Genomic DNA, 16,760 nt, shown 5'->3' on the forward strand with positions numbered 1-16,760 from the left:
GTAGATAAACTAAATTAGTATTAGGCTTATGATGTGGAATCCAACTGGGATCAGACTGCTTAAGCACTTTGTTTATGATATTCTTATTTTCACTAAACCATTAGAGAGAGGAAACTTTCAGATGATTATTTTGAGCTGAATTCGAACCTAAGTCTCAGAGGTATAAGCATGATATGTTTCTCTCCTCTGCCATCCAGTTAAGTGAAAACATTATCAGGATCTTTATTGCTTTGAGCTGTTTTCTTCATAATTTAGAAAGGACAGTTTATAATTTAAACAGTGCTTAACTTTTACTGCTGATTTGAGTAGCATGCCTTATGTGAGAGGTATGGCACACAGCTGTTCAATGCCATGGGTTTTCACACATCTTCCCCAACTACATGATACTATCATGCTTTTAAATAGATAGCAGCTTTTCAAACCAAGTTTATGCTTCAGAAAAAAAAAAATCAGCTTTATAATAAGCTGATGATATTTTTTAAAGGTATGCATCCATTGGGTGTTGTTGCTGACAAGGTTGGCATTTAATACCCATTCCTAATTGCCCTTGAGAAACTGATGGTGAACCATCTTCTTGAAGTGCGACAGTTTGTGTGGTGAATGTATACGCACAGCACTGTGAAGGAGGGAGATTCAAAAGATTTGAATCCAACAATAAAGGAACAGTGATACATTTCTAAATGGTAATGATGCATAATTTGAAATTGAACTTGCAGATGGTGAAGTGCTGTCTAGGTGCTTTGAAGTGGCAGAGATGCAAACCAGTGTCTTGATGAAATATTTAAAATTTGGAATTTAAAATTGGGAAAAAAAACACAACTTTTTCAAAGGCACTCTATGTGGCATCTCCAGTTCATCTTGTCTGAAAATGTATTTTCTTCAAGGCCAATTGTAGCCATTTTTGAAAAGTGGAGAATAATCTCTTGTACAGATGTACTATACCATATCAAATGCTTCTGCCACTCAACCAATGGCATCGTCAGGATTTGGAAATAATGAGTCACATTAGAAATCACTGCAAATGTTACCATTACTCTTAGATACTGTGAAAGTATTAATAAAGAAAGTTCTTGTTTCAAAATCTGCTGGCATAATATGTGACAAGCAAATTTATTATTGCCTACTTTGGCAAATCCCTATCAATTACTTAAACAGCGAGAGGTTCACAGTAACTAATGAACATAAACATGCCACTGTCCTCTCTTTAGTAATGTTATCAAAGTCTAAGTTAATTAGTACATTTCAAATTAACTCATTATTATTTAAACCTCAAAAGTAACATCTTGTAAACAACAATTTGGTTGGAAATGCGTTTGGGACTGTGTTTTAACCTGAGAGTTCAGATAATATTAAAATTAAAGGCCAATTGGTTCATGGAGATCATCTATCTCTAGTATCTAATTATAGGTAATTGTGCATATAAATATATATGATAGCATTATTGGCAGGAGTCACCATGGGCTATTCATATTCTGTTGTTACAGCTTAACCACAAGAAGTGTAGCAGAAACCCTATGGAACAACATAAGCAAGGAATTGTGGCACAATTCCAGTGATATGAGAATGGCAGAGAGGGAGCAGCTCCATGAAACTTCCTGGCCTATTTTCAAATTAAAGTACAGCATTTGAACCATATCATGGCTTGCATTTCAGTGGTTCTCATGAGAAAGAAGCCACAGAAATACCTCTGAAATTTAAGATTGCAAAAGGACAGTGTTTTACTGCCCATTATCCAAAACGAAAATAAACTGCAACTAAATTTATGTTGAAGTATCAAAAATTTCAAGAGCAAAATTTAGTTTCTTCATCTGTCGTCTTACTAATGAGTAAATGATGAACTTAATAGAATGGCATATGGTGTATTTTAACTGCAAAACATGCTAGTTGGGAACATTTGAAGTATCAGATGTGAAATTAATACAGTTGATCAATAGAACGCAACATTAGTTTCAATAACAAACAAAGTTCATTGGTACAGTGTGATTCAAGCTATTCGTCACAACTGAAATTCCTAACACAAAGACCATCAGGGGAATTAAAATATGCTCTGACTTAATTTGCATTTTTTAATAATTATTCACTAAAAGACATTTTTGGCAAAGGTCCAGAATGACAAAATGTCATAAATCATTCAATAAACCTGTAATATGTAAAAAATACACTGGATGTGTTGCCATTGTCACTTAACAGGCAATATGCTGCTTGCGGGCTATGACATGCTGTGTTACAAAATCCAACAAAACAAATTTGCACAATGTCTCCTTTCATTTCCTAAGGCAGAACCCCCAAACCGCACACAATTTGAATACATAAATAGAACGGAAGAAAAGTCTCCTGAATGAGCTCCCTGCAATTGGAGGAAAGCTTTTCCTTTTTTGACTTGGTGAATCCTGTTCAAAGGCTTTCATTTCATTTTCAAGTAATCATGAGAGAGGCATGTGTCAAACCATCAATAGTTTATAGCAAATATGAAGTTGTATGTAACCTTTGGTTAATTGTAGATGTGTCGATAAAAAGGGCTCAGCATGAACCTGTACTGACGAAACTGTTTTTAAAAAGTCTTTATTTCTTTCATGAATTGTGGGCATCACTCAGAAAGTCAGCATTTATTGCCAATTCCTGATTATGTTTGAACTGAGTTTTTTTTTGCTGGGTCATTTCAGATGACAGCTAAGAGTCAAGCAGATTCTTGTAGGTCTGGAATTATATGGAGGTTGTACCAGGTAAGGATAGCAGATTTCCTTCCCTCAAGTTCACTCATGAACTAGACGTACTGTTATGACAATTGACGGTAGTTTCACGGTCACCGTCACTGAAAGCAGCTTTAAACTTCAGACTTATGAAGTTAACTGACAGGTGATTGGATTTCATGGTGGTATTTGAATCCATGTCAACAGGTCAGTATCACAGGCGTCGAAATTGCTAGAATAGAACAGCCTTTATTGTCACTCGAATGAGTGCAGTGAAAAGTTTGTAATGTCGCTGCTCTGGTGCTATCTTAGGTACAGATGTTTTAAGTGTTTGTTACAGAATTGAAAGAGTAAAAAAAAAAGTCCAGCATAGAAGTACAAAGTTTTAAAAAGTACTCACATTACTCAAAGTCCAGAATAAGAATAAAAAGTATCTTTAAAAAGTACTCTAATTATAGTCCTTTTTACTGAGTCCATGCCTGCCAGGCTTCAGAACATGAGGCCTCGCTGCCTCCAGGCGCTGGCCTCCAGCCCAAGACTCGTCTCCCAGGCTGCCCAAGGCTCGGACTGCCTCCCACTCCAGACTCCGGCCCATGACTCACCTTTGGGACTCACCCTCTGCGCTGGCATGGTCTCCGACTCGTCTCCTGCACCGGGCTGAACTCGGACTCGCTTCCATTCTCCATTCCCTCCACTTAAGTTTAAGAAGTTGGGTGGGGGTGAGAAAATCAGCAGAAAAGACAAGAAAAAAAGAAGGAAAAAGGAAAAGGAACTGGCAAAGCAGGGGAGCTCCGGCTGGAGTGTCCTACTCTGCTACCATCTTGGACCAAAAAAAAGTCCAGGAACATTATCATTATGCTCTCATTTTAGCAGGTAGTTGTGTTATTTTCTGGCAGTAGCTCCCAAATCTCAGATTCGTTGAAACAGTATAGCATTTAAGTTAATCCACTTTTGTGACAGTTATGATTTCAGCTGTCAGGACCCTAAACTCAGATTACATCTCCAAGCCGCACCTCAGTCATTCAGTTCTTTCTTCTTCTCCAAACAGGGTTAACCAATATCCCGGTTCAAGTTTTTTTGTTATCAGTGGTAATGCTTGTCAATTTTCTTTTTCAGAATACTCCTGGGAAGCACCTTAGGACGTTTGCAATCTTGAAGCTGCTAAAAAATAGTGTCCTGACTTAAGATATGTATCATCTTTCCTTTTTATCATTCAATCGAATTCCTAGCATTCCGATCCTAACATCATTATGGGAGCACAACAGTCACAGGGACTTCAGCAGTGCACAGAGGACCACAACAATCTTTCCATGGACAACTTGGAATGCGCAATAAATACTTTCTTTGTAGGTACATCAACATTTCAAGAATTGTTTTGAAGAAATAACATTTTAGCGACTCATTGAAATTTGCATTTTCTACGTATGATATAATCAACTAATGAAGTCCATTCATTACCATTAAATGGGTTGGGTAAAATCTTTCAGAATCGATGATATGCAGTTTTGGGGAAACAGCATACTTTTCACTGGCTATTGCCCAAATATTTCCTCTCTCACCTGTACGTGTTGAAGTGAGCCAGATGACATCAACTATAAAGCCATGCGAGCTCCTAAATTTCAAATATTCAAATCATTAACCTTCTCTCTTTGTGATAATTGTTTGATTATAAAGGGGCAATCAGTCCATCTTCCCAATGCAAACTCTCTGAAAGAGCACAAGGACTGCACACATTTTTTTGAAAAAAATAAACAGATACCTGAAAAACTGGCTCAGAAGATGCCTATTACATGAACAAATCCAGGAAGATACTGCAGGCCCTGACACACTCATCACGCTACCTTACATCTAGAACACATCTGAACTGACCACAAGACTCCTATGACCAAGGGGCATCAGAGTAGCACACAAACCCACATCAACCCTACACCAACTGCTAACCCGAACCAAAGACCCACTACCCACGATGGACAGGGCTAATGGACATGATTCCCTGCAAAGACTGCGACAAAGATTACAGTGGACAGACAGGAAGGAAATTAGCCACAAAAGTACATGAACATCAACCGGCAACAAAAAGACACGACCAATCCTCATTCTTCTTCATCCACATGGATAAGGAAAACCACCAATTCAATTAGGACAACACCAGAATCCTGGGACAGGCGAAGTAGAGACAAGCACAGGAATTCCTAGAGGCCTGGTTCTCAACTAAGAAAGCCATCAATAAACAATTGACAACCTGAAACCAATCATATTGTAAGAAATTGATGTGTCAGGGGGTGGGGAGTGCGAGGCATATAAGACGAGGGTTTTCGAAAATCAGGATGAGAGCCAACTGTCATCTGAGGGGAGAGCAAGCCCACCATCTGAGAAATAGGCCCTGAGCTCTCACAAGAAAACACTAGGTTCTCTAAGAAAGCACCACCTATCCGCAATAGGTACCAGAGCATTTTAGATCAAAGACCTCACCAAAGAAGTTACACAGAAAAAACATCCCTGACATCAGAATCAGCGGGAAAAAAGGCATTTGTGGCATAACGGAGAAGGGAGAGCATTCCAGAAGACACAGTCTATGTGAAGTTGGACAGATTAAGTTTTAATTTATTGTTGTCTTTTAATTTGAATTGGATATAATACATATATACACACAGGACTTGTGTTTATTTGAAAAGCATTCCAGTTGAATTTAGGCCAGTTCGGGAGAGTTCATAGTTAGGAGGAATTGTTTGACTTGTTCGTAAGTCTGTTAATTTGTTCACTGTCAGGGTTAAATAAATAGATTGTTACTTGTTACTTATAAAGTGGATATCAGGGATTTTCTTTCATTTAATCACTGTTTTAACAGATTATAAAGGTTAGGTGAGCTTCTCTGGGTGTTTTGGGTTTAATTATTAGAAGGGGACATCTATTCCCTGCCGTAACAGATTGGGGCTTGTGTTTCAGTTTGTCTATCAGAGGGGTTCAACTTTCCCCTTCTCAGTAACAGTTCCACCCTTGTAGTTTGGATTCTTGAATCACAGAATTATTCCCTTTCTGCATATGATTTCCACTCCACGATACTGGTGCAAAACTGCCTTGTCTAAATTTTTCTGTGAAGAAAATCAGAATCAAAACATTTACTCTGCTTCTCTTTCCATTGATGCTGCCAGGCCTACTGAATTTCTCCAGCATTTTCTATTCTTATTTCAGTTTTCCGGCAGCTGCAGTATTTTGTTTTAATTTGTCAGACTTATTTGTGAATGAATGTTCATGTGTTGAGATTTAAGGGCAGTATAATTTAAGTTTGTATCCTGATCACTAATAATCAATTTTGCCACTTATTGAAGGAAAGAGTATGAATGAGTACATTTTGTTTTCTTGATAGGTGATTAAATCTGGTGTGAGTTTATTTCACTAGACTGTGGTCAAAGTCTGGCAAATAAACCATCTTAGTGATTACATTGTGTCTTCGTAAAAAGCCAAGGATCAGAGAGGTTTAATATCCAGTGCATGTTTCCCGTCAGGGTCTTGACAAGGACTAGTCAGTTTGAACCCTAGCCCAGTCTTTATCCATAACCCTGAACAAAATCCTTTCAAGTGTCCTTCTAATTCCATCTTAAAAGCTGTAAATAAATCTTGTACGCATGAACATTTTTATAAAGGTCTTGAAAATACTAAATTAAGAAGTTGCAATAGCATTGCATCAACGTAGTTTCAAATGGATTTGATTATTACGTTTTGTTTCTGATACAGAAGAACAATTCAACAGTAAACAGAAATCTTAGCTCCTGGAATACTAGAAGCTGACATGGATTTTAAAAATTCTTCACAAAATAACTTGGAGAGCAATATTTAACATCACAGAGTTGTGAACTTTTAGCTGTAGAGAACTCAAAAAGACACAAAACTGTTTGGTAAACAATACATGGGACCATTTTTTCTGGGAGCCAACTCTTCTACAAGGTAGCAAGGGAATAACAAGATAATGCTCACAGTCAAGCCAAGTATTGATGTTCATTGAACCTCTGAGCCTTGATAGAAGCTACAAAAACACCAGAGGCATTGGATAGGGGAAGGTGATTGATATGCTCAAGTCAGGCATGAACTGTTGTGTAAGGACAAATTGTAGCCTATACTGCAACCAGACCTGATAATATCTATATGCCTTCACACTAACCATACATTACAATTAGACAGGCATATCTTTGTAGTGATAGGTTAATTGTACTCCTATATCAAGCATGATGTAAACCTAATCAATAGTAATGATTTGACTTAGATAACTGTACACCTCTTAATTGCTATGTGTTAATTTCTTGTGACCAACCAAGAATATAACTACCTATCTAATCTTTTGTTCTGGGTCTCCAGTGCTTCAGTTTTAGATACCCCGCAGTCCCTGGCCATAGCTAAGTAATGAAGGCAATTTAACACTCTACAGATCTTTGTTTGGTCATGCTTTATGAATAGGGGGCAGAGGGTAGTGGGGCTTCTATTGGACTCCAAAAAATTCCGGCAACAGAAGTCAAAATTGTCAAATTCTTATTCTTACCCACATTACTAGTTACTATTAAGGAAATCTCACATGTACATACTTCAGAAACAAAAATCTGCTGTTTCTTGAGAACTGTTTCATTTTTTAAAAGAAAAATTAGGGGCAAAACACATGCATCTTTCTTGATCCATCATTGTTCTGTCCCTTCTTTCCTCTTGCTTACCATGAACCATAAAATGTTTTTTCATCAAGGTACCTTCACTGATGTCCTCACTCAACCTCTGAACTGTTTGACTTCTCATTCTCCTTGATTTTAACCTCGATCTGATTTCATTACACTCTGTCTCCTGCAATCACTGCTCTCCTTTACACCCATAAAAGTTCCCTTCAGATAATCTCCAATCCATATTTACAACCATCTCCCTAGCCTTATCTTGTGTGCCCTCTCCTCGCCTACTGTGCCAAACCATTTTTGATTATTTCCTTTTATCACTCCACAAAATCCTCTTCCCCCTCTCACTTTCCTTCTTTCTCTTTATTCCCTACTATAAATTCTCTCCCAATTCAATTGTCTCCGCATATTCAACTGACCACCCCTCTCACCTAATCTGACTTATTGTCCTGACCACTCACATCAACCTGACCCAACTAGTCCTCCCAACCACTTGACTACACTCCTAAAGCAACCTGACCATTCCCCACTGACTTGTTACCCACACACTCGCCTGACCCAGTTACATATCTCATTCAGTTACCCACTGATCCTCTACCCACTCTCAGACCACCCAGGGACAAATCTCACTGGCATACCAACTTTCCTCTCACCATCCACTTACCTACCTTACTCACTTAATTACTTACCCTTCAAAACCAGCAACCCCCTTACCCACCTCATTAACCTACCCTGTGTTATGGATCAGACCATTCTCGTTCAAAATACATTAAGATGTAGACCCTAACTTTTTCTTGTCTTAAAGGCAAGTGCCAGGCGTTGTGTTCTGGCTGCAATTCGATTTGTCAAACTACCAGGCTTGAAGCAAAACACCCTTTATTCATACACTATAGTTAAAATACAACCAAAGAGAAAGGAATTTAGAATAACTTAACCGAATAATATATCATTGAACTGCTATATAGCAACTGTCCAATTTAGTGGCACCCTATATACACACCGTTGGCAAAGGCAAATCAGTAAAATAAATAGCCTCACATGCAATTCTAGCAGCAGGAGGAGAAACCCCAACTTTTAGCTGTAATTGAGAGACAAAAAACAGTTTCCCCATTCAGCTTCAGGAGCCCCACAGCAACTGCTACTGAAAATCTAAAACTAAAAATGTTGGTTCTGGGGACGTTAAGGCTGCTTCTGTCCCTCCATTTTAAAATCTCTCTTCAAAGAAAACAGGACGAAATACACTTCATAAAGTCATAGTATCATTGTACCAGCACCCACTTAACAACCTTCTATTCACTCATTCCTTCACATTCAAACTGGATCTTTAGACTTACCATACTAATGCCCTCATGATTTCAACTCTAATTTGTTAAATTAACCAATTTCTGAAATTAATTAATTGGTTTTACATTAAATTTCCAATTTGCAATATGTGATAATTAGGTAGGTGTAGAACATACCTTGAAAAGAGGCTTTTCACACCACATTTATTATCTTTAGATAAAGATGTACTATAACAGAATACCACTATTTTACGATAGAAAGATATCGTGTACAGTAACTAGCTTCTTTCAAAATTCTAACTTGTATCAATGTTAATTTTAAAAGGATAATTAATTTTTTAAAAAAAAATGTATGATTCAAAAGCAACAAATGTTAATGAAAAGCACTTGAAAGCTAATTATTAGAACCTATTCTTTCTGCATAATATGTACAATTGATTATGTTGAGCAAGAGCACACAAGAAAACTCTCTCAGAATGAATTGTTTTATTAACAGGGCTCATCAAATATAAATGAGGTTTCACACAACGCATCTATCTATTCAGAATTTTAAGTAAAAGTTATTTTTAGAAATTTTATTGTAACATATTGCTGCAGGATCTCACAGTTGTTGCAATTTATTTGCATATATTTACAAGCATATATCCAACATATCAATTCTTAGCCTTGGATAATTTCAAACCAAGTCTAGTTTTCGGACCAATTTAGTTCCCTTGTTTCTCTGATCTCCATCATTCATCTCTGATTGTTGAATTTGTAATGAACAGGGATCAGTAAGAAAAATGCTGATTTCAGTGTACAGATGGTGACATCTGGAAAATAACTACTTTTGAATACTTGTACCATTGGAACAGTCAGAGAGACACTTCTGCCACCTGACGTCTGATCTCGGCTCAAGCACCTGTGAATTCTGAGTTATTGCTCTACCAGGATGTGACAGGAGCATCGTACTCTCGTGAAGAGCTGAGGAAGACCTCAGAGTACTTAAGCCAGGTTGCAGGGCTCAACACAAATTCCAATGGCAACCACAGTGTCACTGTCGGAGAAGGCATTGACACAAAGTCACCACGATTTGCTAGGAATATGTACATGCTGCCATCCTGACACCGTGTTAGTATTCTCCAAGGACATTTTGACCCAATTGGCAAGTCATAAAGATGGCCTCTAGGGCTTTCAGGTTGATACTTCTCACGATCTTTGGGAATTAACTGAGATCGTTGGGTCTGTATTCCATCCAGGACAGGGCCAAACAAATCCCAATTTTGTGATGCCGTTCTATCTCTTCAAGACACCTTATATGAATCAGGCCTCATCAATGCCCACTTATGTGAATGCCACGTAAGAGTCTAAGACCTGCAGCATTGAAGTAACCTATTCAGGAGTCTTTCCAAACCCCAATTCACTTGAACTGACAATCACATCAGTCAGGAGAAAATTATAATACTGCAGTGCTACAAACCATGACTAACATTTCTGACAAATATCATCACAGCACATAATAACTAAGAGGAGCACACAGGCCCAAGAAGTAGATATAGCGGGATGCCAACAATACTGATGTACACAATAAAACCACATACAAAGTCTAATGTTTTGAAGTCAATGTGTTTTTTTTGTGCCGTATGGGTTGTTTGTTGTTCAGCTAACAATTGGACATGCAATTCCTTTGATGCATTTTATTCTTCCTCACTGTATTGTGGCTGCTGTAAGCAGGCCTTATCTGAAACATCATGAAAGAATTGGCATGATCAAGAAAAATGCCTCATGGGCTCTTTTACCTGTACAGGACACAAACAATATGTTCCTATATCTTAAAAATCCACATGAGTAGGCATCTAGGCCTGGCTAGAGAGGAAATTTCCTCATTGGTCGTGTTCTCCTTTGTTGTAACCTCACTTGGAAGTCCTCGTCATTTCCACAACTTCCCATTGATGTTCCACTGATGCATGGGGATGCCTACAATTAGTCCCATTTTATGAAGTCCATTACAGAATCCATAGAATTAACACAGGTCTTGAATGGAAATTGGTCAAAAGCAGATTATTCTGTTCAGTAGCTCAGATGAGTTTTCAATGACCAGTCAAATCAAAGCTTTTCAGATCAAGATTACAGACAATTCATGTTTCTGAACTCAACCACTTCTTGACTTAACAAGTTAAGTACCTGTTCCACAAGGTTAACTTAAATCCTGTGTAACTGTGACATAAAATCTGAATTACTTGGATGGGGCTTTATCCTGCTACAACGACTCACATATGCACATCACTTGCACAGGAATTTACCAAGTGCTTTAGAATGGGAATGTCTGACATCACTGACTTATATTAAACTTCCAGTCCCTAAATTTCAGAATTATACTGTTATCATGACAGTGTGATCAGAGCTCTGATGAATTGTGGACATCTTAAATTTCTAATTCCAACACGTGTTTTCCTTTTAAAAGGCCCATAAGGCCAAAATTGATTGGAAAGGCAAATTGGTCAGCCGACTGGTAGGAGGAACTCAGAATTTTACATCTGCAGATGAAAAGGGAATATCAAACAATAATTCTGCAAAGGGAGGAACAGTAAAGTCAAAATATACTGGACTGTGATCGTTCATAATCACAAAGATACTGAGAGGCGCTGATAACCCTTGCCTAACAAACATCTCTGGATTATGTCTGAAACTGCAAACATATTTTGTGTTTTCACTTTGGTGAATACTCGAGGACAAGGGTTTAAAAGAAGTTTCAACTTCACTGGAGGATGCTAGTGAATGTTCTTGTGTACACCAGTGTAGGTTTGAGCATGAGACAGTTGAAAAGGTTACAGTTGAAGAATATGCCATTGTCACTTGTGTTTCACGTGAAGGAAAGTTTTCTTTCAATCCAAGGGCAAAAAGAAAAAGGACAACAAAAGGACTCGCCCTCATTCTGAATGTTGGAATTACACCATGGGTGAAAAGAACCAAAATTACATTATCTCAAATTAAACTGCAAAACTAAGGATTGTGAAATCATCTATTCAATTACCAATGTCAATGTAACTGTTAAGGTGTATTTTACAGCCAGAACATGCAACTATCAAGTCTTGGTTAACAATTCAGAGATTGATCCATGCATCTATTTTTAATACTTTTATACTTTTGGACTCACACCTTATTTCTAATCTGTTTGTATGGATGTCACATTACTAATTCTTCATGCATTTAGTCATCAATAAACTCACTCTGTGTGAACTCAACAACATCTAGTTAACTTGACTCCTTTTAAAACATAAGTTCATTTTGATCTGGGACAAAATTATCCAAAAGAGAAGTGATCCATTTTTAAATTAGCTTCGTGGCAACCTACCATGATGGGCATGAAGAAAAAGAGGAGCCAGTTCAGCCCTCCTCACTCCAGCGCTTAACAATTTGGGATAACCCATCAGGAATTGAAACAAATTGGAAACCCCACCTGGTGTCTGGGCACTATCTTTGCACCAAACAGTACCAGAATACCAGGTCCAAAATGTTGAACTCACCAAACTAATCAGTCAGCAAATTAAGTAGAATAATGAATACCTGTAGAATGTGCTGGAGGGCCACAAAGCAACACAACTCCTTGTCCCTCACGGACAGACACGTTATTTCTTGATTTTCCTTTGAAGCTTTCAAGATCTGCACAAGAATACAAGAGATTACCATTTGTCAACTCATGCAACTGTGAAATCAAATAGTTATTTTTATTGATAAGCATTCTAAAATCAGATTTAAAGAACACATGAAAGACATGTCATAATAGTGTGATATATCAAAAGTCCTGTGTTACAACGGGCACAGCTTTTGTGCCACCTGTCACACTTGCATTTAGCCTCTGTCTTACCAACACCACAGGAGAATACATGTCATTTTGTGTTCAAGATCAGTGTATCAACTTCAGATACAAATACAATGCACACACCACGCTATGTTTAAGTCCTTTAAAAATACACGAGCACTCACAATGTTAAATTAGAGATACCAAAGGATACCAGTGAGCAAATTATACGGTACCAATCATTACAGAACCTGGAATTTTCCAGTTACACATACTGTTTGAAGTTTGTTCATTTTGGGTTGATGGTGAATATCTTCATCTAGCTGTATGAGTAACATCCAGAATTCCTATACTTCATTGCTATCTATTGATTTGCTTTTCTGTAGGTATAAATAGAGCAAAAATAAGCTTTGGTTTCATTTTAATGGGCCCTAGGGAAATTGAACAGTAAATACGCTGATTATTGAGGTTTGTGTATGCAGGCTGACTTCTTCAGCAGATTCTCTGCAGTAATATACCTTGATTCTCCATTCATTTGAACAATGAGTTATATTGATCTATTTCTTCCTTCAATTTGTTTATGTCTTATGATCAGGAAACTCTTTCATTACTGAGTCTTTCCTATCCGTGACATTATCCTGAAATATTTTCATTCCATTGCACTGCTGAAGAGGTATTGCATTTTGGTAAAACCAACAAGGGTAGCACTTATACAATTAATCTTAGGGCCCTGGGTAATGTTGTAGAACAGAGAGACCCTGAGGGTTCAGGTACATAATTCTTTAAAGTTTGCATCACAGGTAGACAGGGTGGTTAAGAAGGCATTTAGCATGCTTGCCTTCATTGTTCACATTTTTGAGTATAGGAGTTGGGATATCATGTTGAGGTTGTACAGGATGTTGGTGAGGCCTCTTCTGGAGTACAGTGTACAGTTCTGGTCACCCTATTATAGGAAGGATATTATTAAACTGGAGAGGGTTCTGAAAGGGTTTACTAGATTGTTGCGGGAATGGAGGGTTTGAGTTATTAAAATAGGCTGGGACTTTTTCAATGGAGTGTAGGATTTTGAGGGGTGACCTTGTTGAAGTTTTTAAAATTATGAGGGATACAGAAAGGGTGAATAGCAAAGATTTTTTTTCCCATGGTGGGGGACATTCAAAACTAGAGGGCACATTTTTAAGATGAGAGGAGAAAGATTTAAAAACGACATGCAGAACAACTTTTTTTTTATTACATAGAGAGTAGTTAAGTGTGTGGAATGAACTGCAAGAGGAACTTGTTGATTCGAGTACAGTTACAACATTTAAAAGACATTTGGATAAGTAAATGAATAAGAAGGTTTGGAGGGATGTGAGCTAAATGCAGGCAGGTGGGATTACTTTAGTTTGGGAACATGGTTGGCATAGACTAATTGGACTGAAGGGTCTGTTTCCATGATGTATGACTCTATGACTCTAAAATATCAAGACCATTCAGTATATTATAAATTTCAATCAAATCATCTAGTCTGCCTAATAAAAACAAATTACTTACTTTATATCATATCTTTTTCCAACAACGGTTCTCATTACTTAATCTAAATGAAATTTATTTTAAATAAAATAATATTTTGATCATATTTATATGTTGAAGAATTCATACAGTCAGCTTACTAAATTATGTATGAACTCTCTATGATTTAACCAGATCATTCATTACATTGTCATCTTATTTTATCCTGAACTGAAGCTTTTCTTAACATAGAGCCGAGTTAATTTTCCTTTGACAGGCATATCTAATCTCTCCTGCTGCCTAAACCCATGTGTTGCTAAAACTCTCACTTGTGCCTTTGCCATATCCAGACTCTACTATTCTAAAATCCACTTAAGGTGGTCTCTCTTGTTTCACCCTTAGACAACATAAACTCATCTAAACGTCTGCTGCCTATTTCCCATCTCGCACTAAGCTGTACTCACCCGACACCAGTTAAGCTTCATTGGCATCTAGTCATCCAGATCTCCAATTTAAATTTCTCAGCCTTGTAAGATATTTCAGCGCCCTTGTCCCTCTTCATTTTGCTAATCTCCAGCTTTTCAAATTCCCCTATATTAGTACTTTCTAACTCACCAAATCTGGCCTCTCATACACTAATCCCTCTTTTCCAGTAACAGCCTTGTCTTCAGTCACAGAATCCCTACAGTGTGGAAATAGGCCCTTCGGCCCAATAAGTCCACACCGACCCTTGGAGCATCCCACCCAAGCCCATCCCCTTATAATCCACCTGAACAGTATGGGCAATTTAGCATGGCCAATCCACCTAACCTGCACATCTTTGGACTGTGGGAGGAAACCAGAGTACCTGGAGGAAACCCACACAAACACGGAGAGAACACGCAAACTCCAACTCAGACAGTCACCCGAGGGTGGAATTGAACCCGGGTCCCTGGCGCCGTGTGGCAGCAGTGCTAACCACTGAGCCACCGTGCCGTCATCTTTGCCCCAATCCCCGGAATTCCCTCCCGAAGCCTCTCCATCTCCAGAGACTTCATGAAAACCACTGCCTTTACCCAGGGTTTTGGTCTCTCCTTCGTTTAACTTTTTTTGTTGGCTCAATGTACATTTGTATCCATTTTCACTTGTCTAAAGTGCCGAGGTACAAATTTCTACAAAATACAATTTGCTGCTCTTAAATCTACTGAATGATATACCATAATAATCTTTCAACATTTAAAAGATGGTTATAACGTTGACTCATTAATGTTTAATGTGACAAGATGAAACTGATACAAAGTTGACGTAACATCTTGATCACTGCAAAGTACACACAACTTCAGTTACAGATGGTATCACAAGATCAGATAAATGTTCAGCTATAACCTGACTGCACTAACACATTAATTCCTTAAAAGTCTAGAAAATGACATCTCAACATTTCAGGCCAGTGGTAATATCTATAAGATTGACATAAAGGTCCATTATGCCAGTATTATAATCATGTTTGAGACCATTAAAAGAGAAATGTGAACATCTTGTTTTAACCAACAGAACTATGATATGCAAGATTTCCATATTTTTATACAAAACAGTTTACATATAAAAATGAATGCATACATATAAAAAAGGAATTGGTGGATAAAAGAGTTTTAATTATTTTATGTATTTGATTTTGTCTATAGTTGACATTCAACACCAAGTTACGGTTTAAATTCCAAAATCCCTTGACTGAAGGAGAATTTAAGTAATTCCCCAGAAGAAATGCAATTGGGCTTACTTAATTCAAGAAGCAGTTGAAATCAGTTCTGCTGTAATTGGGTAAAATAGGCCTTTTGTGTTGAAAGCATATAAAAGTAGCCAACTTAGTGTGATGCAGCATTTAAGTGTGACTTAGAATAGATGACTGTGAGTTGAGTGATAAAGGGAGAGGTGAACGGAGGGGCAAGGTGCTCCACTGCTTTTGCTTTTGTAGACACTACTATCCTTCAAGTCTTGGTTCTTACTCTGCCACAGAAAATGAGGCTGGTTATTTTGAGAGTACCTTAAGTTTCAAACAGTATAAAAACTGACGGCTAGGTTAATAAAATATAACAAAGACATAAGTCAACATATAATTTCATAAAATAATTAAGTAGCTTATTAGAACACATCAGGTAAGGAAGTAGAGGTGATGTGTCACAGCTGCAGCATGTGGGAACTTCTGCATGCCAAGTTCCTCTCAGACAAACATACCTGCAGTAAGTGTTTGAATTCAGGCAGCTTCATCTCAGAGCTAGTGAGCCAGAGGCTGAACTACAGACACTACTGTGCATCAGAAAGGAGAGCATTACCTGATCTCCTTGTACCAGGAGAGAGTCAGATCTCTTAGGATACAGTCGACTGATTTAGTTGGTGTTCAGGGACAGAAATGTAGGACTGCATGTGAGACAGCAAAGAAGACAAGGGCCCAGGAGACTCAGCCTTCACAGGTGTCCAACAATTTTCAGATCCTTTCAATTTATTTGGATAAAAGTAGCCTTTGCAGTATCCAATGCCTCCAACCATTTCTTGATTTCAAATGGAGTGAATCAAATTGGCTGCAGACTCGTTTCTGTAATGCTGGAGATCACTGGAGGAGGCCACGATGGATCATCCACTCAATATTTCTGGCTGAAGATTGCTGCAAATGCTTCAAACTTATCTTATGCACTAATGCGCCAGGTTCTTCCATCATTGAGGATGAAGAGATGTGTGGAGCCTCCTCCTCCAAAGAGTCGCAAAAGCTTGTTAGCAGGTACACAACGTAATTAAGTAAGGTAATAGAATGTTACTATTAGTGACGGCAACACAAAAGATGGGAGGTTATACTTCATTTGTACAGCGTACGAGTGAGACCACATTTGGA

General features: G+C 38.0%; 1 protein-coding gene across 4 annotated transcripts in view; it reads right to left on the reverse strand.

Annotated features, from left to right (window-relative positions):
* LOC109914264 (contactin-4-like) overlaps nucleotides 1–16,760 on the reverse strand; it is a 1,378,312-nt gene that overhangs the window by 767,916 nt on the left and 593,636 nt on the right. For all 4 annotated transcript variants that reach the window (XM_048606641.1, XM_048606645.1, XM_048606643.1 and 1 more), the window contains one exon: nucleotides 12,169–12,264. In XM_048606641.1, coding sequence (XP_048462598.1) covers nucleotides 12,169–12,264 — 96 coding nt within the window. The remainder of the gene's footprint in view (nucleotides 1–12,168; nucleotides 12,265–16,760) is intronic.

This window comes from Rhincodon typus, chromosome 16 (genome assembly GCF_021869965.1).
Source record: "Rhincodon typus isolate 14 chromosome 16, sRhiTyp1.1, whole genome shotgun sequence".
Classification (NCBI taxonomy): Eukaryota; Metazoa; Chordata; class Chondrichthyes; order Orectolobiformes; family Rhincodontidae; genus Rhincodon; species Rhincodon typus.